This window comes from Trichosurus vulpecula, chromosome 3 (assembly GCF_011100635.1).
Source record: "Trichosurus vulpecula isolate mTriVul1 chromosome 3, mTriVul1.pri, whole genome shotgun sequence".
NCBI lineage: Eukaryota > Metazoa > Chordata > Mammalia > Diprotodontia > Phalangeridae > Trichosurus > Trichosurus vulpecula.
This window is the reverse complement of record NC_050575.1, coordinates 412,599,985-412,623,674: the sequence shown is the minus strand read 5'-3', so window position 1 is coordinate 412,623,674 and position 23,690 is coordinate 412,599,985. Positions and strand designations below refer to the sequence as shown.

General features: G+C 46.7%; 1 protein-coding gene across 6 annotated transcripts in view; it reads right to left on the bottom strand.

Annotated features, from left to right (window-relative positions):
* PUM2 (pumilio RNA binding family member 2) overlaps positions 1–23,690 on the bottom strand; it is a 91,221-nt gene that overhangs the window by 39,196 nt on the left and 28,335 nt on the right. For 5 of the 6 annotated variants that reach the window (XM_036749165.1, XM_036749166.1, XM_036749169.1 and 2 more), the window contains exons 3-7: positions 18,852–18,960; positions 12,114–12,301; positions 11,386–11,555; positions 6,016–6,289; positions 5,832–5,925 (exon numbers count right to left, since the gene is read on the bottom strand). In XM_036749165.1, the coding sequence (XP_036605060.1) occupies positions 5,832–5,925; positions 6,016–6,289; positions 11,386–11,555; positions 12,114–12,301; positions 18,852–18,960 (835 nt within the window). Of the gene's footprint in view, positions 1–5,831; positions 5,926–6,015; positions 6,290–11,385; positions 11,556–12,113; positions 12,302–18,851; positions 18,961–23,262; positions 23,344–23,690 lie in introns of all 6 variants that reach the window. The other variant, XM_036749168.1, reaches the window with a different exon arrangement.

Here is a 23,690-nt window from a genome sequence, read left to right as displayed (position 1 = left end):
GATTTCAGAAAAGTCAGGGAAACAGAAAGTGTCTGAGGCCGGATTTGAACTCAAGACTTCCTGACTCCAGGCCCAGTGCTCTCTCCACTACCCCTAAAGTTAGTAAGAGTTCTGGGAAGCTCATCCTGCAACATTTGACAAGTGAAAATGAACTCAGGAGACAGGAACGACTCTCCATGATAATATGCCCCACCCCTCTCCATTGGCCACCCTCTGGGCAGACCCCCAGAATAGGGAAATGCCCTGTGGGGGGCACCCAGCCCCAGGACACCTGGGGAGACAGTAGCACTGAAGAGTCAGCCATGGGGAGTAGGTGGCCCCCAGGCTCTCCCTCTATTTCCTCCCCAACTCCTTAACCTCCAGCCTCCAGGGCACTCTCCTGTCTTCCTCCACACATCCATGGTCTTCCTCCCCAAGCCCTGTCCCCCACACCTCCCAGGGCTTCAATTTACGCATGTCCCAGGTTGAGCTCCTCCACCCGCCTCAACTAACCCCCAAGAAGGGCCATCACTCCTGAGTGCTGCAGGTAAGATAACTCACTGACCCAGAAATGCTCTTAACCAGTCCCCATCTGTTTCCATTCCCCTCCCCCTCCCTCACTATCCCAAGGCACATCATTCACTTCAACATGAACTCCAACCACTAATGATGCTCCTTCCTTCCCTACCCTCTTCTCTTGAGTCCCTCATCCCCTGTGCCTTGTTCCTGCCGCTATCTTGGTTTGCCAAGGCTAAATCTTGCATCACTTCCACCAAAGGGGCAGCTGGTATCACAAGCCTGGAGTTAGGAAGACTCAAATACCAATGCGGCCTCGGACATTTCCAAACTGGGAGATCCTGGATGAGTCACTTCACCGCAGTCTGACTCTGGGGCCTTGATGGTACAGTGAATAAGAGTATGGCCCTAAAGATAGGGTCATCATGAGGATGAAATGTGAACATATTAGTAAAGCTCTCAGTACAGTGACTGGCACACAGTAGATGCTTAATAAATGTTTAAGCACCTATCTACTATCTCAGGTGCTAACTGGGTACTGAACAAAGTTGGAGAAAAATCATCACAGTGGGATGAACCCTCTACAAATTGGTGCTGGCCCTCACTATGGCAAGGTCAGCCTCTGACAAGCCCCCTCCTCACTGCTCCTATGCCTCCCCTTCCCCAACCATCCCAGATGAGGCCTTTCACAGACACCTTCTGCCACCATCTCTGATGGCACCAGGATGAGGAGGGTCAGGGCTGGGAGAGAACTCAGGTTCTCCACGCACAGCAAGCAATTACGTGTGTATCACCTCATCGGAAACCAACCATATGCTCCTGGTCGTGTTGGGAAGGTTCTTCCACATGGCCACAGGGCCAACCATCCAATGGTCAGAGCACTCCTTCCTTACTGAGCCCAGCTGCCTCATAGCTGAGAGAGTCATGTCCCACAATGGCCCCCAGGATCCCTTCTCTAACACAGGAGAACCTGCCATGTCTTTAATCCTCATAATCACTCATGATTAAGGCCCTGGGACACCTCCTTTGCCTAGGCAGGCCTCACAATTTCTGACCAATTCCTGGTCGTCTTCAGCATTCATGTATTTACTAATTAAACTGTAAAGGTACCATTAACAGACGGCTCTGGAAATCAAAGTATGCTTCGGCAGTGAGCATAACGCCAGGACTCTGTCTCCAGCCCCCCTGCAGAATCACCTTGCCTAATGAAGAGTGAGAAAGATCATCATCAACACAGCCAAGAGGGATCCCCAGAACAGCAGCTCTTGTTTAGGATTAAGGGGCATCAAGAGTAAGAAGCTTCCCAACCGGAATATGATGATGATGAACAGGAAGTCGTTGAAAACCTCACCAGCACACTCCTAGTTATCCTGCAGCAGCTGGTCTGACATTGAGGCTGGAGCCCAGTGACCCCAGGCACTGCAGATTATTTAGGAGGACTGGATCCCAGCACCAAATAACATCCACTGGTGAAATACAGGGAACGTCAGCTTTGTGGACAAGGACAAAATGTGCTATGACCAACTGACAAGCATTTAGGAAATACCTCGTGTGTGCCAGAGAGTGAGCTAGCCTTAAATAAAAATGGAAATCCCTAGACTTAAGGGGATAGAGTGCTAGACCTGGAATTAGTAAAACTTGGGTTCAAATTTGGCCATAGCCCCTTGTGATCCAGGGCAAGTCACTGCACTCACCTGCCTCAGTTTACTCATTTGTAAAATGGGAGTAATAGCACCTCCCCCTGGGGGTTGTGAGGATCCAAAGAGAAATGTTTGCCAAGAGTATGGCACAATGTCAAGGAATATGAAAAGGCTACTTTGGTTATTTCTCAGATTTCACTGGAACCAAACAACAGACAAATAATAGTCTAGTAAAAACAATTCTGTAGGTATGTGTAAATGGGGGGGGGGGGGGGGCCCGAGAAGAATGGTTTGGCCAAAATAAAGGTGGCCCTTGAAATGCCGGGCAGAGGAGAGAAGTGGGACACTAAGCTGGGCACACAGGCCTTGGTGGCTCCCCACGCCCTGAGGCCCACTCATCCAGCTGTGCTCACTGCTACTACTGAGCTCCTTCCCACCTAGGTCACCCCTCCATCTCACTCTTCAGCTGTCCCTTCTGTGTTTTCTTTAGCCACTGACAAATGCTGATGCATTATTAGTGGAACGAGTGTGAACTCGTTCAACCATTCTGGAGAACAATTTGGAAGTGTGCCCAAAGGCCTAGCAAACTGCATACCCTTTGACCCAACAATGCCACAACTAGGTCTGTACAATAAAAAAACCAGGGGAAAGGGCCCATATGAGCAAAAATATTTATAGCAGCTGTTTTCGTGGTGACTAAAAATTGGAAATCAAGGGGATGCCCATCAATTGGGGAATGGCTGCCCAAGTTGTGGTGTATGATTAGGATGGAATACTACTGTGCTATAAGAAATGAGATTCCAGAAAAACCTGGGAAGACTTGTGAGCCAAACCAGGCAAACAACGTATACAACAATCACAGAAAAGATTAAAGGACTCTAAGGAACACAATGACAAACTAGATTCTGAGGGGCTCCCCACCAAAGGGGTATGAACCAAGAGGGCAGAAGGATGTTGGAATGTGAGAGAGAAAGAAGGTAGATTTTTGTTTCAAAATAATTTAAATTAAAAAGCAAGGAATTAGGGAGTGAGAGAGAAAAAAGAACGTAAGGTGCCTAGGGCAGTGCAAGTCTTTCTTTCATTTGCATGTGTTTCCCTTGGCCTTAGCACAAGGCTTGGGCCCAGGTTCCTGTGTGACGGTGCCCAGCCTAGGCATCTCCTCATCCCTTCTCTCCAATGCGCCAGACTGTGAACCTCCTCCCTCCATTCCTTTTTGCGATTCCCCGTCCACAGAAGAATGTTACTAAATGCATTTTCTCTATGGTATTGCATGGAATAGCTGCCGTTCATGCTTTTTTGTATTGCAATAAAAGGTATAGTTAGCTTAATAATAGCAAACATTTCTCTATTCTTTTAAGATCTGTAAAACACAACATACATTATCTCATTTGATCTACATGGTTCATGGTTTTATTACTCCTGTTTTACAGATAAGGAAATTGAGGCAGAACAGACATCACACAGCTAGTAAGTGTCTGTGGCTGTATCAGAACTCAGGTATCCCTGACCTGACCTAGGCCCATCACTCTAGCCATTGTCATGTAGCTGTGTCTAATTTAACAAACTCCAAGGACAGTGGAAGTGAACTGCCAAGAGGCAAATTCATGTTTGATCTCAAGCAAACTTTACTAATAATGAAAAGTGTCACCCCCTCCCAGAGCCCGTAAAGCAAGGGCCAGATGAGTACTCTCCATTTGGGCATCACTATCAGGGAGGCCTCTGGTGTCTCAGTTTGACTAGACAGTAACGAAGGCACTGAAATGCTCTCCTTCTCTGATGTGTGGATGTCATGGAACAAACATTTTTACACAGAAAGAAACAAGGAACACGAAAATTCCAACTCGAACGAACTGGTACAGGGCCACATCAGTAGGAAAACACCATTTACAGAAATCAGAAATTCCAGCAATTCAATGGCCAACCTTAGCTCCATCAGACAGACATAGACAAACAGACAGACATACACACACTCACACACACCAGATGAGCCTGAGGTCATCTCCACTTTAGTCTGTACATGTCCTGTCTGCACATGGGTTCCTCCATCACACTGGAAGCTCAAAAGCTGGGGCTGCTTTCTGCCTTTCTTTCTGTCTCAAAGGTTAAGCTCAGTGCCTGGCACACAGGAGGTTCTTAATTAAAGTTTTGGACTTGGCTCAGCTCCAGAGTCCCCATTGATCATTCTCTGGCAGAAAGCCTTGGACTACAGGTGGGGAGTGAAGCATCCCATGTCAGCCATGGCCAATGCGATGGACTGTTTGACCTTACTGGATTTGTTACAAGAGCTGGTTATATTGGGTTAGGGGATGGAGACAGGAAAAAAAGATTCCCAGAACTCATTGAGAAGCGACGACAATATTTTTTAAAAGCAAAAATAAAACACTTGTTTAAGGAAAAACCTGGGGGAGGAGGGGGAGTCCTCCTTTCATCACTCTCCCTATGTCCTAAACTAAACAAAATACGCACGGGGAGCCTCAGAAAGAGCAAGAAAAAGGCAAGAGAGCCAGAGGAGGAGGTAGTGCTTCATACTGTTCCCCAGTCAAGTGTTTAATGAGAAGCCCAGTAATGACGCTCAGGAGGGAGTCTATGAAACAGAAAGGGTCCCTGACCAATGTTACACCCTGGCACCAGCCCGTTCTGGAGATATGGGAACCAAGGACTTTGCCACTGCCCCCGGGGAGGTGTCCCTTGTGGGCCTGTTGCCTCCTCCTTACAGCAATCAGAAGCTGCCAACAGCAGGCTCCAGGCCCAGCCCCAGGAGGGGAGCTAGCAGGGAAGCTCTTCCTCCACCTGGGGGAGGCAAGCAGATCACATCTGGCCCCAGGGCCCCGACCACCCAGTCCCAGGCTCCCAAAGCCTACAAGCTAGAGCACAGGACAAAGAGCACGATCATAGGCACAGGCCAATTGGGACAAAGAGATCCCTGTAGGAGCTAAGAAAGCACAATCACTGATCCCCAAGATCTTCCATCACCTGCAGGAAATAAGCTTCCTTTTCACACCCTGCTGCTGCTGCTCAAAGCCTTAGACAGATAACATCCTCAATAACCCGCCTCCCCATTGCCCTTGTCACTCTCATCTGACCTTGACAACAATGCTGGGAAAAGTGGGACAGGTGGGAGGGAAGTCACTTGGCCACAGTCATGCACAGAGTCTCAAGTCTCAGACACAGCAGATGATGATAGTGGTAAGAGTTTACGTTTATAGAGAGCCTACTGTGTGCCAGGGACTGTGCTAAGAGCTTTACAAACAGGATCTAGTTTGAACCTCACAACCACCCCATTGACAGATACAGGAGTCAGCAGTTAAGTGACTGGCCCAGGATCACAGGGCCTAATGACCCCAGGCCGGTCTCCAAGTGTACCCAAGCACAGTGCTGATCCCCATTGCACCAAGGAGGGAGTGGGCAGCCTAGCCAGAGCCCCCCAGGTGCTACAAGGTGGAATTTCTAACTCTTCTTCTCAAGTGTATAAGACCCTGCTGCTCTTCAGCCACAAAACTGACCAGCACCCACCAGGAAGTGTCACTCAGCCCTGACCTTGCACCAAAATACCAAAGGAGGCCACTCGCTAGGAACATGGTCTTTAGGGAAGCATCAAAAGGCCAAGGATCTTCTCATAAAACCCCCTTTGCTTTGCTGAGGAGGACACCCGCCCCTCCCTGCCCTGTCCCCACACCAGCTGCGCTCCTCACTCACCAATGTGCGGCTGCTGGGCAGCAGCTAACGCGTACTGCTGCTGCTGGGCGGCCGTTAACTGCTGGACGGTTAATGCACTGGTCCTCTGAAAGAGCTAGGAGACAAAGAGAGGCCCATTTGAGCTTTTCTCGTAGACCTCACCCTCATTGTGGGCAGCACCAATTGCCCCAGTAAGCCCAGTTACCTGCTGTGGCTGAGAGCTGTAGTCAAAGAGGCCGACAGCAGCTCCTGAAGAGTCCATTGGCACCTGATTTCCAGGATAGTCAAACTGCAAGGAATCCAGGCCCACCTGCTCCATGGCATCCAAAGTCTGGGCTTCAGGGCTGGGGAACTCCTCCACGAGGGGCTTATTAGCTGCAGGATTGGGGAGAGGACCCAGTCCTTCAGGAGGATTTGAACTGGGGCCCAGGCGCTCAGCTACTTCTGTGGGAGAAGCTTGGCGGCTTCCTGGAGTACGACTAAATAAAGAGAATTAGGCAGGATCAGAACGAGGAAAAGCTCCCAGCACAAGGGAAAAGGTTACAGTATCCTAAAGAAACACAGAAGGTTCCAGAAACGCTTCAAGTCTAGACAACACACGTAATAATCCAAGATAGCCAAGGAGTGCACAATGTCCATGTTATTAATTAGAGCCAGGAAGGGCCTAGGCATCATTTGGCCCCCAGCCCTGTAGGACCTAAGGAACCTCAGACCAGGAATCAGGGTCTCCCATGCTCTACTGAAGAGAATAAGGCTGGTGCATGAATGGCTAACTCAAAGCTCCAATGGAACTTCTCCCATTTCATGGGAGCTAGAACTACTCATAGTGCCTTGGAAGAGGTTCTAAGTTCTTGGCACTGTTGAGTTACTCATAGAACCAAAGATTAAAAGGTAAAGGGGAATGTGGGGGCCAACTAATCCAAGCTCTCCCAACCCTGGGAAGTGGGGGCTATTATCCCCATCTAACAGGTGAGGAAATGGAGGCTGAGAGAGGCAGGTCACACAAGCAGTGACAAAGATGGCATGAGATGCACATTTCTTAAAGGCTTGATATGTGCAAGGCAGTGTGCTAAGCACCTTTCTAGTATTATCTCCTCAAATCCTCACACTGAGCCTGAGAGGTGAGGTAGAAGCTATTATCTCTGCTTTATACTTGAAGAAAGTGAGGAAGACAACTGTGAAATGGCTTGTCCATGGTCACATGCTAAGTATCTGAGGCTAGATCTGAACTCAAGTCTTCTTGACTCTCCAGGCCCAGCACTCCAGGCAACAACTCCACTGAGCTGTCGCTGGGACAGCTAGGAAGTAACCTCTCTACTTTGTAGATGAGAGCAAATAAATCACTGCCAACCAGAACAGAATAAATGCATCAGAATGGAAACCAAACTCCAGTTTTCATGATGAAAAAAAGACCCTGAACTTTAATTTTGAAAGAACTTCCAGGAATCAGCCAGCAGGTTTTTTTGTGCCATCAATGAAAAGCGATGACTTGACCAAGAGATGGAAGGCTCAGTCACCTAGACTAAAAACATGGCTTAACCTGGTGTCCAGGAGAAAGGCCAGGAGAAAAATGGGGGCTCCCCTGAAGCTTGGAAGCAAAAGCTCTCGCCCCAGAGATCTGGGTCACTTGAATAAAACAGAAGGCAAGCAGCAAAATAAGTTGCCTGTGTGAAAATCTCCATGGATGCATCCCCAATGGTTTTTTTTAGCCATTCCCCTAAATAATTCTCTTTTGTGTCCAGGGATAAGGAGGATACGTATACACACAGATATCCCTGACTTTTCTGAAAGCCAGGCTGTGCCAATAGCTCCCAGCACCACACAGCAGCATTTCCCCCTGCAAGGGCTCCTCCACATTACTGCTGGAAACTGTGGACACGGAATAAAAAGAGAAAAAATCCATTCCTTCATTTCAACTCTTGTCACTTATAACCACACCACCCCCCCTTCTCTCTGCATGATTTCTGGCCTCCCTCCCAACCCCACTCTCCAAGCAGAGGCCCTTCCAGAAGCCAGATCCCAGGGCCCTCCCAAACAGGGCTCTACCAAGTCAGTCTATCAGAAACATTTCTTAAGTGCCTACTAAGTGCCATGCACTGTGGAGACACGGTGCCTGCCCTCATGCTTACATGTGTACAAACAAGGTACAGAGAGGGTAAACTGAGGGGCAATCACCAGAGGGAAGGCACGAGCATTAAGGGGAAACTACGAAAGGCTACTTGTAGAAGAGGGAAGCCTGGGCAGAGCAGGTGGCCAGAGCAAAGCGACGAGTTAACACTGAATGAGAAGCTAGCAGGCTCTTGGGTGTGATGAGGGCATACACAGTGTGGAAATGGCAATGTCAGGAGCAGAGAGCACAGAGGAAAGGTGGGCAAAGGTAGAAACCACGGGGGGATGAGAGAGAGCCAGGAGTCCAGGAGCACATCGAGACTGTGAGCTCGGGGGAATGAGAGGACAGCAAAAACCTTGAGAAGAACAGGGCAGTCGGGAAGACAGAAAGGCTTTAGGGAAAGAGGATGAGTTGGGCTGCGCTGAGTTTAAGAGGACAATGAGGTAGCAAGAGATATGAGACTGGAGGTCAGCAGAGAAGACAGGGCTGCATAAAGAGATGCAAGAAGGTGGGAGGCTGGTGAGACCACCAAGTGAATTTATGGAGAGGAGGGGAAGGCAGGGGAGAGGAGGCACAGCACAGCGACCTGGGGACACAGGCACAACCCAGATGAAAAGCAAGCAAAAGAGACTGAGAAGACGCTGTAGGATAAAGAGAAGACCCAGGTAAACCAGGAGACAAGAGAGGATCCAGGAGAAGAGGGCAAGAAGAATGGGGCCTGAGAAAACCCCATTAGAGCTGTCAATCCAGAGATACCTGCTAACATTGGAAAAAGCCATTGCAGCTGAATGATGAGGCTAGAAGGCATACTACAGAGAATGAAGAAGAGAGGAAGGGTTAATGAAGTAGACACACTTGCTGGAGATGGCCTTCTCAAAAAGCTGAGCCAGAAAAGAGAGGACAGATATGGGACAATAGCTAACACGGAAGGGTGGAGGAAAAGGTTTGTAGAGCAAGGAGGCAGCAAACAGATAAGGAGAGGCTAAAGACAAGTGAGAAGATGGAATGGAGATGGCAATCTGATGCAGGAGAGGCAATGGAATGGGGATCGCTTGCGCAGTTAAGAGGCATTGGCCCTTCAAAAGAGAAGGCCTTCAGACTGCAGAAGGGATCTAGTAGATGTGAGATATGCAGGAGGAAAGGGGAAGATGGAGCTCTCATCAAACAGTATCAATATTTTCAGTGAAATACAAGCCAGGCTCTCAGCTGGGAGAGTGGTATAGAGGGGGAGCCATGGGAAGCTCACAGAGGGATAAAAGGTTGGGAAGAGCTGCTGCAGAGCGCAGGACAGTGTGTCAGATCGGGATGGATCCACCTCACTGCCGGGCAGCAGGGAGGACCCTGATGACCTATGTAAGCACAGCTTCATTCAGCAAGCTGTGAGCGGGAGTAAACGCAGAGGATGGTGATAGTGATGCAGGCCTAAGGCTTGGCAGGGAAAGATCAGCAAGTGGAACAGAGATCTGGGCACTTGAGACAGGAGATGAACTGGTTCCCCAAGGGGCTGAGACAGGGAAAGGAGGAGGTGGACAGAGCAGGGAGGAATGGGCTGGCAGAGAACTGCAGGTCAAGTGGAAGTCACAGGGAGGACAAGGAACAAAGCTTGGGGTTACAAGGCAGAGCGAGAGGTGGCCTGACAACAGAATAAGACCAGCATTCCAGAGCTCATGGACACAGACGTGATAGATCTGTGAGTGGTGGCAAGATCAGAGTGTGGCCATCTTTGTATATGATCATAATGGAGTGGAGCAAGTGGAGGTGAGAGTATCTGAGGGCAAGCCATGGGGAGGGGGCCCGCGCCTGAGCATGGACCCTAACTCCAAGCAGACCCAGAGAGGCGAAAGGGAAGCTAGAATGATGTCCTGGTAAGGTGGTGGGCCAGAGGGCCTTGCCGGACTTGATTTCAGAACACCCTTAGTTCTTCTCCAGATACTGAAGAGAAGATCAGGCTCCTTCTCTACCACGGATATTAGGGACAAGTCTACGAATCCAGCCATAATCAGAAGCCACACGTGACTCTCATTTTATTTGTTCAGGCTAATGCTCAGACTCATTTCCATGTTGCATAAACAGGAAGGACAAAATGAACAGAACTGACAATAAACCTTCCAAATTCCTCAGGAAAGCTTTGGAGATTCAACGATTCCATCCCACTGTTTAGGATGCTAGGATGACACACCAATGGCTCTGGTTTGGAAAAATGTTTTCTGTCATCTAGTAACTGAAGCTGAATCCCCCTATTTAGTAACATGACAAAATAAGAGCACTATTAACATAGAACAGAATTAGAACATTCATACGAGTGCAAAGCATTTCTACGCAGAAAACCAAAACCGCAGTATTCTCCACCAAACACATCTTAATTTGTTTAAAAAAGAAAGGCTGCTGCTAGGAAGTCCGTCTCTCCATGGTTACTGTGTTTAGGGTCTGCCCCTTTCCGTGGTGCCGTTTTTTCTTGCTATAGTTAATGTTGTTTTAACACTTCAATTATAAAGATGTGGACCCTGAAGGCTTATTAGTATTAACTAATTAGTCTGGGATGAAATCTGTGTTCCATAGGAGCTGGGAAGCAAATGCAAGATGCGTTTTCTAAACATAATTCCTTGCATTTCACTGAATTCATTTCTATTTTCAAAAGAGGTTTACTGGATGCTGTTTTGCACTCAGCCCAGTGGGCTGCATCCGTGATTTTAAAATCATTTTATGCCAACATCTCCCTCACTATGGCTATCTAAAAGCAACAGATTTAAACACCAGTCCCTCTGGACATGTGGATAATTGGCTTTTAGACACAATTAATTTAGTATCTGTTTCGATACAAGCTGATAAACAGGAAACCAATAGGAAGTAATAATATGTAAGATTTATAGAATTTGGTGCTGTAAGAACCAAGCCTTTGAAGGAAAAGATCAAGCACATCTGCAGATGACTGGGCCACACTAATTCCTCAAAGCAATGAAGTGCATTCTCAGACTAACTCCCAAATCTCCACCATCTACTGTCTTCTTGCCATCAAAACCAACAGACTCCTTCAATAGGGTCATTGCTTCTCAGTGACATTAAAGCCTTCATTTCTTTTGACTAAACTATTAAGGGGAGGAGGAGGGGAGGGAGGAGGGGCAGGAGGAAGAGGAGGAGGGGGAAGGAGAAGGGAGGATTCACCACCAGGAGCTCAGACAAGAGGAGGCACTGTTGGGCAGGGGAGAATAGAGCAAAACAAATGAGAGTTCTCGATCACAGTGCTGTTCATTTGAAATGCTGCAAAAGACTTGCATTTCCCATGAATTATTCTGAGGATCCAAAGGTTTTGAGCAAACCAACTAGCCTAGCTCCCAAGTAACAAAAAAACCGTAGTCCCAGGCAGTGGTGACCCAGGCATAATGGGAGGCACCTGGAAAAGTGTCTGAAGGAGCCCCACAGCCCAGTAAGGACATGCTTGTCTTCTGGAGAAAGCGAAAATCTTACTTAAAATCTTTGCAATCGGCATCCATTCCATTTGGCAACCCTCTGCCTTTTATTTTAGAATCCTCCTCATCTCCTTGTTTAAGATCTCTGTCTGTGTCCTCCTCAAACGGAGAAGCCTGGCCTTTCTCATCTCCTTTCTCAGGTCCATCTGTTTCAGCATCTCTAGGGCCCTGAGGAGAAAGAATCTGTTTGATTCTGAAAATTTAATAGCACACAAAAAAGGCACCGTAAGGTGACCTCAGTCTACGCTGCAGTGCACAGAAACAACAAATACACTTCAAAGTTGAATGGAGTGGTTCCCTTGTTTACCAAAGGCCAGAACTGGAATACAACACCATCGCCGTTTATAATGGAAGCGCTAAGGCAACCTTAACTATAGCGGGGCTAAGGAAAGCACTAACACCACAAAGTACAATGACTGCTTCACACAGAGAGAATCTCCTGGCAATTACAAGGTGCCACATTCGAATTGCAATGTGCACGGCTCCCCTACAAGGCATTAAAATTTCATCTTGAAGATTGGTTGAGGAAGTTACTGGGGCTTATGCTTTGTGTCATAATGAAGCCCAAATCCCTCCCCAAATGCTGCTCTTTTTCTCCATTTTAGGACTCCTTAAATAAGGAGGACTGAGGACAAGAACTAGGCATCCTCCCTAACCGTATTCAAGATAACCGAATTAGACACAAGCAAAGGACTGAGGCTTTCCTCCAAGCACAGAGGTACTTACAAAAGCTCCTTTCCTAAATCGAGAATCCAATTTATCTGCAGGAGAAGAACTTAACACATATTCTACCATGCTCACGCCGAGGCCTCCGCTTTCGGACCGAGGAGACAGAACTGCATTTACTTCACTGTTTCCATGAAAACCCTGTCCAGGTCTTCTCTGCACCATAATAGGCTGGGACATCGAATGGTCTGTTTGGAAGAAAGAATAAAACGAAAACTGCGTCAACTTCCAAGTTAAACAGGTCATGAGACAACAGAAGGGAAGAAACCCCCTGCCGTATTTCAGCTTAAATGCTGCTCAACGTAAACTCAATGGGAGGACACTCATTTGACAGTCGCTCAGATGACAAAGACTCTTTGAGCTACTGGGAAGTAGAGAGAAAGAACAACCTGAAAGCAGGTCAGAGGAAGTCAGGGCACTGGGGAAGAGGTTAAAATAACAGGTAAGATAGAGGACTGGGGGCCCAGGCAGGGGATCACAGGCACCCTCAGGAAAAAAATTCCCAAAAAAGAACAATTAGGACAAGCTAGGAGGGAGGGGAGAAAGACTGATGCTCCCCTAACAGGAAGCACTCTCACCAGCACAGCCCAAGGTGCCACCAAGCAAGATTATATTCCCCGCTCAGAACCTGGCTTACCCACAAGTTGAGTAACTTTTCAAAGACCACTAATTCCAAGCTACCTACTCCACTAGCTAGTTTAAGAAACACTCATAAGCAATCCCATTCCTAGCACTGCAGCTTTCCATACAGATAAAAAATGAGTCCTTTTAGCTTCAGTAATATTTTTTGTTACTACTACTTTTATTACTACTATGGAAGGGAGAGAGGGAAGGGCAACATTTATATGCATGTGTGTGTGTAAGCTAACATGGATATATAGCAAGTACTATGTGCCAGGCACTGTGCTAAGCACTTTACAAAGTTATTTCATTTGATCCTCAAGAACCTTAGGAGGTAACTACTACTATAATGCCCATTTCCAGAAGAGGAAACTGAGGCAGACAGAAATTAAGGGGTTTGCCCTGGTTACTTTGTACACATTAAGTGTCTGAGGCTGGACATGAACTCAGGAATCTTGACTCTAGGTCCATTGCTCCAGCCATTGTGCATCCTAGATGCCAGGGAAAAAAGGATAGACAGTTTAAGAGAAGTGGAAAGTAAAAATGATCACAATACACACTCAGATATAGTAACTGAGGCAAAACTTATTAAAGGAACTTCTGTCACAAAGTTTTACAAATGGTTCCCAACAGGGTGCAGAATCACAGCTCATTCTCTAATCAATCTAATCAATAGGAAAATCAAGTCTGAAAGGCTAAGGAAGTGGTTAGCCCAACTAACTAGCCACAGAAATATAAGTACTCACTTAAAAAAGCCAGCTAGTTGGCACAGTCCAGAGTACTGGGTTTGGAATCAGAAAGACCCAAGTTCTAGTCCTTCCTCAGGCACTTTGTAGCTATGTAACCTTAGCCACATTTCTGAATCTCTCTCTCTCTCATCCATGAAAAGAGGGAGGTGGACTGGACAGCTTACCTCCTTAGAGTTCTAAATGTTACATTACTACGCTCCCAAGTACACTGAAAATGATATTCTTGTTCAGTATTGAGCAGGCTGGACGTCCGACGTATTCCAAGTGAAGAATGATCACTTTTACTTGCTCCTTAATGGCCTGAATCCTGACCAGGGCTGATCCCCTTCCACCGTCTCCTCCAGCAGACTGCCCCGTCTCTCACTTGCCCTCAATCTCTCCCTCCTGCCTACAGACGTGCCTCCCTGCTATCACCCTATTCCTCTTCTGCCTTGATGGCTAAACTCCTCAAAAAGGTCATCTACAATCAATGCCCCCACTTCCTCTCAATCTCTTCTTAAGCTCTTACCATCAGGTTTCTAACCTCATCATCTCACCGAAGCTGCTCTCTTTAAAGTTAATCAATAATCTCTGGGTTGCCAAATCCAATGGCTTTTTCTCAATCCTCACACTCCTTGACCTCCCTGCAGCCTCTGACCCTGCTGGTCACCCTCTCCTCCTGAATCCTCTCTTCTCTCCTGGTTCTTTTCCTCCCTCTCCTTTGCTGTATCTTTCCTCCAGACTACACCACACCCTCTAACCCTACATGTCCCTCAGGTTTCTGTCCTTGGCCCTCTTCTCCCTCTAGATTAGTTCATTTGGGGATCTCATCAGGGGTTGGGGGAGAGGGGACTCAGGGCATGGTGAAGTCCCACAGCCAGTGGGACTGCATGTCTGCCCTAGGCCCCCCTCCTTACTTGTGAAAGACCTTCAAGGAGCTCTCCAATGTCCACTTCTACTCTCTCCAAAGAAGGGGAAAGGGGGTGCTGAAGAGGTGGGAGTTTCAGAGTTCATTTGATGCTGCAAGTGAGTTTCTTGGAGAAGTCTAAAGGAACAACCGGGTGGGAAATAATGTAAGGGAGTGACATGGTCAGATGTGCACTTCTGAGAGATTCATTTGTCAGCTCAGTGGAAAGCTGACTGGAGAGGGGAGGCTGTAGGCAAGCAGACCCCCCGGCAGGCTATTACTATAGTCCAGGCACGAAGTCATGAGGGCCTGGACCAAGACGGCGAGAGTCAGAAGAAAGAAAGGAGCACACATATACTGGAGAAGGTTACAAGAATCGCCAGGACTTGACAACTGGCTGGATATGAGTGGTGAAAGTGAGGGCTCAAGGATGACATGAGGGTCAGGAGCTGAGGTAACTGGGAAGATGATGGTCCCCTTGACAGCAGTAGGGCACCTCGGAAGAAGAGGGGATGTCCACAGGACATGCCACTACAGAGGTCCACATCTTGGGCGCCTCAACTCTGAGCTGCTGAGTGCTGGCCCAGACCTTCTCCAGATCACCCCACCACATTCAGACCTTTCTCTCCTTCATCAGCTATGACACCCAATCACCGCTGCCCAAGTCTTCCCAATGGGGAGTCTTTCCCCACGAGAATGCAAGCTCTCTTGGCACAAGGACTGTCTCTTTGCTTTTCTTTGTGCCCCCAGAGCTTAGCAGAGTGCCGGGCACACGCAGAGGAAGCACTTACTTTTTGTTCAGCCATTCATCCAAAGTTTCTGATTTAGCCTGGAGAAAGCAAGCAATTTACTTTTGGCTTTAAAAAACTCCATCAATACCTCAAGAGAATTAAAAATACCTAATAACATTTTCCAAAATTAAAATTATACAGTCATTATCAGAGACAAATTTGTAGAACACAATACTGCATTTTAAAAAACAAAACCATACAGCTAATGTATGTTGCTAGTGGTTATCTAGCACACCACCTATTTTCCAACCATTCATACTGAATATAAATATAAATGTCTAACTCAACTAGGAATGGTTCACTTCCCAAAGTCTTCTATTGATACTTAAAATACAATAAAATTGAAATGACCACCAACATAGTAAAGGAATCTTAGTCTCATTGAATTTTTGAAAATAGAATGAAAAGAATCTCAAAATTCACAATATGCCGTTTCAAAGAAAAAAGTAAACTAGGCAAAGTTCTGGCAAAGCAGCATTAAATTTACATAAAGAATTGGAGCTTTAGTATGAAAAATCTGGTTAAATTCTTGCCTCTAATTTTTCATTCCTTAAATGCAATTCCCATAATTAAATCTTTACCATCTCTAAATCTGTCTTCAAGGATTCCATCTAGGTAAGAGCGTTAACTGCTCACATGCACTGACCTAATAATGATGTCACTTTTCAAAGCTCATATGTTTGCTTACTGACACAAACTACAAATGCCCTGATTTCTGTTAAAAGGGCATAATCCGGCTCTGAACCGGCCCATTCATTCAAGCGGAATTCCTGACCTTAGAAATTATTCAGTGCTTAAGGATTGCTTTAAGGAAGTGTTTAGGCTTGAATAATAAAAATTGAGCCATTTTTACCTCAAAATATGAGCAATGTAACAACAACTCAAACATCATATAGATCTAAACACCACCATTAACCTAAAACTTGACTCAGCAAGAGCTGTTCAAAGTTACTGTCTAATTACTATCATAAGCAGTGCTGCATTCAATTCTACTTTCAAAGAAAAGTTCATTCTGGAAATATAGTAAAATGATCTGGTATAACTTAAGGGTGTTTCAAATCCCCTTAAGCAACATTTCATTTCCCTGAGTCTTCTAGAAAACTCACCATAAAGTAAATCACTTTTAACATGCTTCTGTAGGATCAGAAATTTAGGCCCACATACAAACAGCACAAGTTGGAGTATTTTAAGCTCCACATTTCTCCAACAAGCATTAACTAAGCTTCTGTGGGTCTTGACAAGCACTGTGCCAGACCACGGGGACACAACCACCGAAAGCAAAGTCCCTGCTTTCTAGGAACATGTACTGTAGCATAAAGGAAGAAGAAAAAGAAATAGATGCATCCACAGAGATTCATGTACATTCATGTCCAAATAAGCTAATTCTGTTTTGTTTTGGGGGGTGGGGTGGACAAGAAAAGCTTCTGATGAGAAGGAGTCAGCACTGGAGCTGAGCTTTCCAAGAAATTAGGGATTCTATGTACAAGTCCACTGCTGAGGGCCTGTGCAAAGGCCCAGGGGCCAAGCAGTCAGTCAATAAACATTCCCTCAATGCTCCCACAGGCACTGCTGCTAAGGGCTGGGGACAGAGAAGGCAACCCAAGGAGGGCAGTCCCCCATTCGCCTCCCTCTCATACCTTCAGCCTGTCCCAACACTGCCACATCTCTCTCCCTGTGCACACCGCCAGGACAACACCAGAGCCCAGACCTGCCCAACGGATATTCCAATCCCAGGCCCGAGCAGCTCCTTCCCCTTGTCAAAAACATGACCAATCTAAAGAGGAAACATGCGAACAACCATGTACACACAAGCTCTACCCAGCTAAAGACTGGAAGTAATCAGAGAGAGAAAGCAAGCCATTTTGGCCAGGGAAGGAGGGCAGGGAGCATCAGAAGGGAGGAGGTCCAGGCCCAGGGCCCGAGCAGGGCTGGGCTATCAAGGGAAGAAGGAACAGTCAAGTGTGAGAGACAGGAAAAGAAGGCACGCCAAACAGGTGGCTTTCTAGCTTATCTGGGAACTTCTTGATCAGGAGGGGACATGGTGAATGAGCCTGATCCTCTGGCAATGGCAGCTCAGCAATGAGAAATCCTCAGGAAAAGCTTGAGCAAAGTGAAGGGCTTTACATCCAAGGAAATGTGTATCCTAGGTTTGTGCCAACAGCAAACCACTCGAATTTTAGACAAGGGGAAGGAGTTGGTCAAACCTGGGATTTGGAATATGGGCTGGGCAGGTGGGAGAGGGCTCCTGTCCTGACCTGAGGGCCTGGGCTCAAGTGGTGGTCAGGTGCCCACAGAGAGATGCACCAACAACGGGAGGGGCTGAAAGCACAAGAATGAAGAGTGTAGGGTAACTGCAAGAACAGCAGTGTCCAAATGAATCAGGGAAATCAGAAAGTAGGATTGGGTTTGGGGGGGAGGGAAGTGTGCCAGATTTGGAGATTATGAGTTTGAGGTGCCTCTGGGCTCCAGTAGGAAACATGCCCTACGCAGGCAATGGTATAGGATTGGACCACAGCAGTTAAACAAGGGCCTGCCCAGAAATTAAAGGACCCGTTGGTGCTAATAAGATCGCCAAGAAGAGAAATTGCAGAGGGTGAAGTGCATCCAGAACCCAGAGGATGATCCAGCCAGAAAGGCTGTGGCCTCAAGGCTGAGCAGAGGCCACAAAGGGAGGGAGAGGACAAAAGGAAAGGAGTCTCAGGAAGGGAAGGGGTCCAGTGCCAAATGCTGCAGGGCACTGAGGAGGAAGATCAATTCAGAAATCCAGAGTTTGAAGCCCTTCCAAACTCTCGCTGGCACTAGACTGGTTGGGATGTGCTGAGCTCCTTGAAGGAATGAGACACGAAGTGCTCTGGCAGAAGAATCAAGGAGGAGAGGATGGGAGGTGAGGCCAAGGGCTTAGGGGTACAGATTATGGAGAAGAGCCTCTATTTTCTCAGAGAGACCCCCCCACCCCATCCCCACTGAGAGGTAGAGAAGGGGTGCTAGAGAAGGCCAGGAGGGAAAGTCTTCCACAAAGTCCATTAGGGGCAATAACACAAGCAGGCAATGAACCCAGACAGTGCAGACAGAGGATACTGAGCACAGGAACCCCAGAAGAGGTAGCCAGTAGGGAGGCTCCAGGTGAGAGAGCATTGAAGCTACACCGACTCCAGGGACCCGAAATGTATGGGGGACAACACAGGAAGACAAGGTCAAGGTCAGTTTCATAATCATACTGAGACATTTTAGTTTCTAAGATGGTAAATATCTAGCTTCCATGTTAAGGCTGAAAAACAGGCTATCCCACTCTCTTTACTCCCAGGGTTAAAATCCAAAATGAGCAGTTCATTTTTGTCCACAGCAGCCTGAACCACAGGAACTCCTTCCCCACTCTGGCAATCTCAGCAGCCCTCCCAGTGTGGCCTGCTCTTCTCCATATCTCCTGTGTGATCAGGGCCGGGAAGACAAAGTTCAGATACACATGCTGGGGGTATCTTCCCTATAGCACAGTTAGTCTGTCAACTCTTTAAGTGACAAGGAGGCTGTTAGCTAGGGATCTGGAAAGTGGCAGGTAGGTATGTGCTCTGGAACTCAATTTAAAACATTACATCCTCAACAACAAGAATGTCAATATTATCTTGTTCGTGAGTTCAGTGTTAAGGAAGTGAGGATTAGTGGAGCAATGATTCACAGAAAAGTCATCACTTACGAGGAGTACCCCAAGCAGTCTCTCTCCATTCATCGTCCCCAAGAAAGACGCTTTTTTGTCCATCTTTTGTGGAATCATCAGGTTCCCAAAATTTTTTGGTAGGCAAAAGCTATTTTGGAAAGAAAAAAATGGTAACGTTTAAGTTTTGCTACAAACACCAAGATTCATCATGCAGTCAAAGGGAAAGCATTTTAATACATTTAATACTTAAAACTACACTAAAAACCTGGGAGGGGTGCAGTCCACTCTGACTTATTCAAAACACATGGATCAAATGGTTCATCCTCTGACATGGTGATTCCACATTTAGGGTTGATACTCAAATCAAGAAGCTAAAAACATGAATTTGTACAAATGTGTTCACAGCACCACTGGTAAGGTACTAGAAATGGGAAGCAACATAGACAGACCACAACGGAGAGCAGCCAAACACACTGGGGCACAAGGACATCATGGAGTTTAACAGTTAGGCAAAAACAAGGAAGACGTGATGGATGCAACGAGCCAAAAGGGCCAGACTTAGGGGGCTGAAGACCTGGGTTCCAATTGGACTGTGAGGCCCTCCCTGGGACCCTGTTTTGGAACTGCTTGGGGGGAGGAAATTCCCCAACAAGCAGTCCCCCCAAATCTCCCCATGTGGGCCTAGGACCAAAGAAGTGTGTGGCCCCTCAACTGGCTGGACTAGGTGTGGGACAACATCAGTGCCAAAATGCAGAGGACGAAAATGGTCTGGTTCAAGTACATGCCAAAAGACCAAAAGGAGAGCTGGTCACTAGGGGAGGGGGGAGGAGACAGGGACAAGTTTATTAAAAGGAAAAAAAAACTGAGTCTAACTGATCTTTCAAAACTCCTTGCAATCCATGACCACCTATCAGTCAGCAGTGTGTTAAAAAAAACCAAGCTAGAGCCCCTGAGACGTCCCAGCACAATGGAATGCTCTGTCCTCTGACAATGCTCAGTGCTTACTTTCCAGAAGAGGAAGTGCAGCTTAAGGTGCTACAGGAAACGCTGCTTCTTGTTCCATCTGCTCCCCAGTGAACGGAGGGAAGAGAACAGAAGCTGCCTTTCTGCCCGCCCATGTGACTCATTTCACAGCTGGGAACACTGACACTCAAGGGAAGTCAGCTCACCCATGGTCACAGAGCTACCTGAGCCTCTGGCTGGATGTAAACTTAGGTCTGAGGCCACAGCCAAGTGGGGTTCCTTGAATGCTAGGCTACCTCCCACAACCAGACAGACCATGGGAAACATCCAGGGGATACCAGGGATGGGGGGCAAAGGGGGAGGGAAGTGTATGGGGGACAGCACAGGAAGACAAGGTCAAGGCCAGTTTCATAATCATACTGAGACATTTTAATTTCTAAGACGGTAAATATCTATAGCTCTGCCCCACATACACAAAAACTCTTAGAAGGGTTCTTAATAATTTTAAAGAATATAAAGGGGCCCTAAGACTACAAAGTGTCTTTGCTGATCTAGAACAATCCCCTTATCTATTTCAAAAAATGTTATGCCTATTTTTCACATGACCCACATTTTCCAATATGTCTTCACTTTCCCTTCTAGAGAACCATTCCTTACTTTTTTCTTTAAAATAAAAAAACAAACAAATGAAAGAAATAGTTGATAAAAAGTAATCAATACCTCACAAAGTCAGTCACATTCGATGTTCTATCCCCATTGTCTCCCCCTTCCGGGCCCCCAGAGGTGAAGGGCCTCTCAAAGGTCACAGAGGGAGGGAAGCCAAGTCTCCACCTCTGAATTCAGGGCTTCTTTCCCTACCCCCACTCTGTCTCTCCAATATTCTGAGAACACAGTTCTATCTCTAAGAAGCATTCCCTTGCCTTTCTTCACTTCTCGCATTCTACCCTCTTCTCTTCAGTATTGTTCTGGGTTTTGACAGTGGCAGCGAGCACAATCAGATATAAACCTGGACTGGAAACCATCAGCTTTGTTTCTGGGCCCTCCCCTGATCATCCCTGTGTGACCACAGGAGAAATCTCTGAGCCTTATTCAGCCTTGCTGGTAAAATGTTCTAATACCTTTAATATCTACCTCCCAGTGTAGATACCACCAGGTTCAAATGAACCAACCTTTGCTAAGCCTAACATAATCTAATTACCACTTGAACAATACACCAGAACTACCTATCTCTGCTCTGTCCTACAGATATGGCCTTTAATCCAACGCATACTCAATCAATGAACCACAGACATTCTCCCTAGCTATAATATAAACATGAAACACTGCTAATTTTATTGAAGACTGCTTCAGATTCAATGGGAGAAAAGTAAGAAATTTTCCCCACTGGGCTTTACCCCACAGAAGGCTAAGGTGCCCATCAGTTTTCTCAGCAAAACTAACTATGCCATGCAGGGAAGGGTACTTGAATACTACAGATTTGAAGTTAGGGTGGAAGTCACTTATCCCAAATGCTAGCAGTCTATACCCTCACATTTGTCTTTTAAAAGCCCTGACATTAAATAAGAAACTGGAATCACTGTAACAAATATACCCTTCCCTTGGCACATGATCCCAAGTAAATTCCTCACTCTAGGATTCTCACAACAGATGCTTTGGTAAGTCAAATACTTAAAATGAACATTATATCTTTACTACTAAAGAGGAAAAAATTATGTCCTAAGTCTTTCTGAAATGGCCTTTGAATTCCAACCATATAGCACTGGCCCCACTGAGGGCAGAGTAGCAGGTGCTGCCCTTCATGGTGTCAGCCTCTTCCTGGAATGGCTTTAACAGGTTCATCTCAATTTCCAAAAAACCTACAAGTTTTTAGCTGCTAAGAAGCCAAGAATGCCCAGAAAAGTCCTGCACAACCCCTCCCATTTTTTAATTCTGCTAACTCAAAAGTTATTCATGAAAACCACAAATTCTTTATTTTTAAAGCCCTGCAGCCCAATCAGATGATCTCTGCCTAAGTCACCTGTGAAATCCAGCTCTACTGAAAACATGCTCTCTCCCAAGTCAGCAAAATCCTCCTCCCTGACAAGTCAATTGGCCTTTATTCAGGGATCTGCCTTCCTGACCTTACAGCAACACTTCAAAACTATTACCCCAGCCCCTCACCTCCCTGGGACTAAGGAGTCCTCCTTGGGTGACCATCTTGTCAGCATCCAAAGAAGTTTTCTTTGGCTGTTCAGCATTTGTGGAAACTCCCTCCTGACACCTCTCTAGGTCTAACCAGTCCACCAGTTCTAGACCCAGATACCAGCTTCTAGGCCATGTTTCTATCTGTCTTCAAAGCTAGGGAGACACTTCCTCCAATTCTCCACTGAAATGTGGATGTCATCTCCAGCTCTGCCCTGACCCATCAGCCTCATGATCCTGTCCACAAAGGAAAGTAAGCTGCTCTAGCACAACCTGCTCCTGAGGAGCCCCATTAGCTCCCTCTCTAAATGCTCACAAAGAAGCTCTCTGATAAGATATTCTAGGATTTTGACAGAAACCCAAGTCAAGCATACCGGTCTCTAATTTGCCACTCAGCACCTTGCCAGAACATGTCCTCTGCCTTTGTCCAGCCTTGGGCCTCTTCCATTCCCCCCCCCATTTGTCCAAGATGGCCACAGGACACCTACCTTCCCTCCCCATTTCCCCTTCCGGAAAGCCAAGCCCTAGTATATGGTATATTAAAGGAAAAGGGAAGAGGCAGAGTCAATAAGGGTGATGTTTCAAGCTAGGAGAACCCCACCTCCCCCAACTCATTCCCCAAGTACTTCAAGTTAAATTCTGGTCCAACCAAGCTATGATCACAGGTGAGAGTTCTTCCCCCATTACCCACAACAGAAATACACTTCTAGAGGGTCAATCCCCTGTACTCGGAGGCAAGTTTAAATGAAGTGGGTGGAGAGCTCTGCTGCTCATAAGGCTAAATCAACCCGGACATCCCACTTCCTGGGGGCCACTCAGACAAAACATTCCACTGGTCACAAGCTGAAATGGTTGGAGCTCCGTGGACAGACTGATGCAAATTCATCCTCACTAATGGAAAAGGAAATTAAAAAAAAAGAACTAAAACACAAAAGCCAAGTCTAGAGAGATGGTGGCTTACTAAAGTTATCTATCATGGCACTGAAGGAGAGTACATTATCATTATCACCATCATCATCATCAAAAAGGGGCATCCCACAGACATGCAGTGCTTTGAACCTTAGATGTAGATAGCTCCAGTTACTTCCTAGAAAGCCAATGTGCTGAGTTAGAGAACAGCAAAATCCCATTTCTGCACAATAGTTCGGACCCAGGTCATTCTATGGAAAAGACCTTTTCATAAAAACAGGAGTTGGAGATTTAAGAAAATAACAAAGAAAAACTTCATGGATGCTGACACTTACTTACTTCAACACTTAAGTTTACAGAGTGGAAGAAATTCTGGGGTGGAACAAAAACACCTCACCTGTCAGAGGGCAGGAGGAGAGGAAGGCTGGTGAGAGACCCCCACAGGCAAAGAAGGAAATCCCTGAAGGTTCCTAGCTGCCTGTGAGACGGGGAAAGACAGAAAGGCTGGTGGGAGACAGATACCCAGAGAAGAAAAGCTGCACAGGTTTTGGAGTCACCTGTCACAGGGGGCAGGATTGAGGGGGTCAGATGACGAAAAAGGAAATTTGACTGTGGACAACAGAAGTTTCTCATGGTGTCTTTTAAACAGCTGAAAGGGAATGAGGCTCTGATGGCTGCTGCAACACCCCGGCTATCAATTAAGATTACAAACCAGACAATGCTGCAGCCCCTCCAACTTCCCAAAAAACTCGCTTTTCTATGGAAGAGATTACCAATAAATGGGATTTTGCAGTACCTATATTTCATGTAACAATATAACTGCAC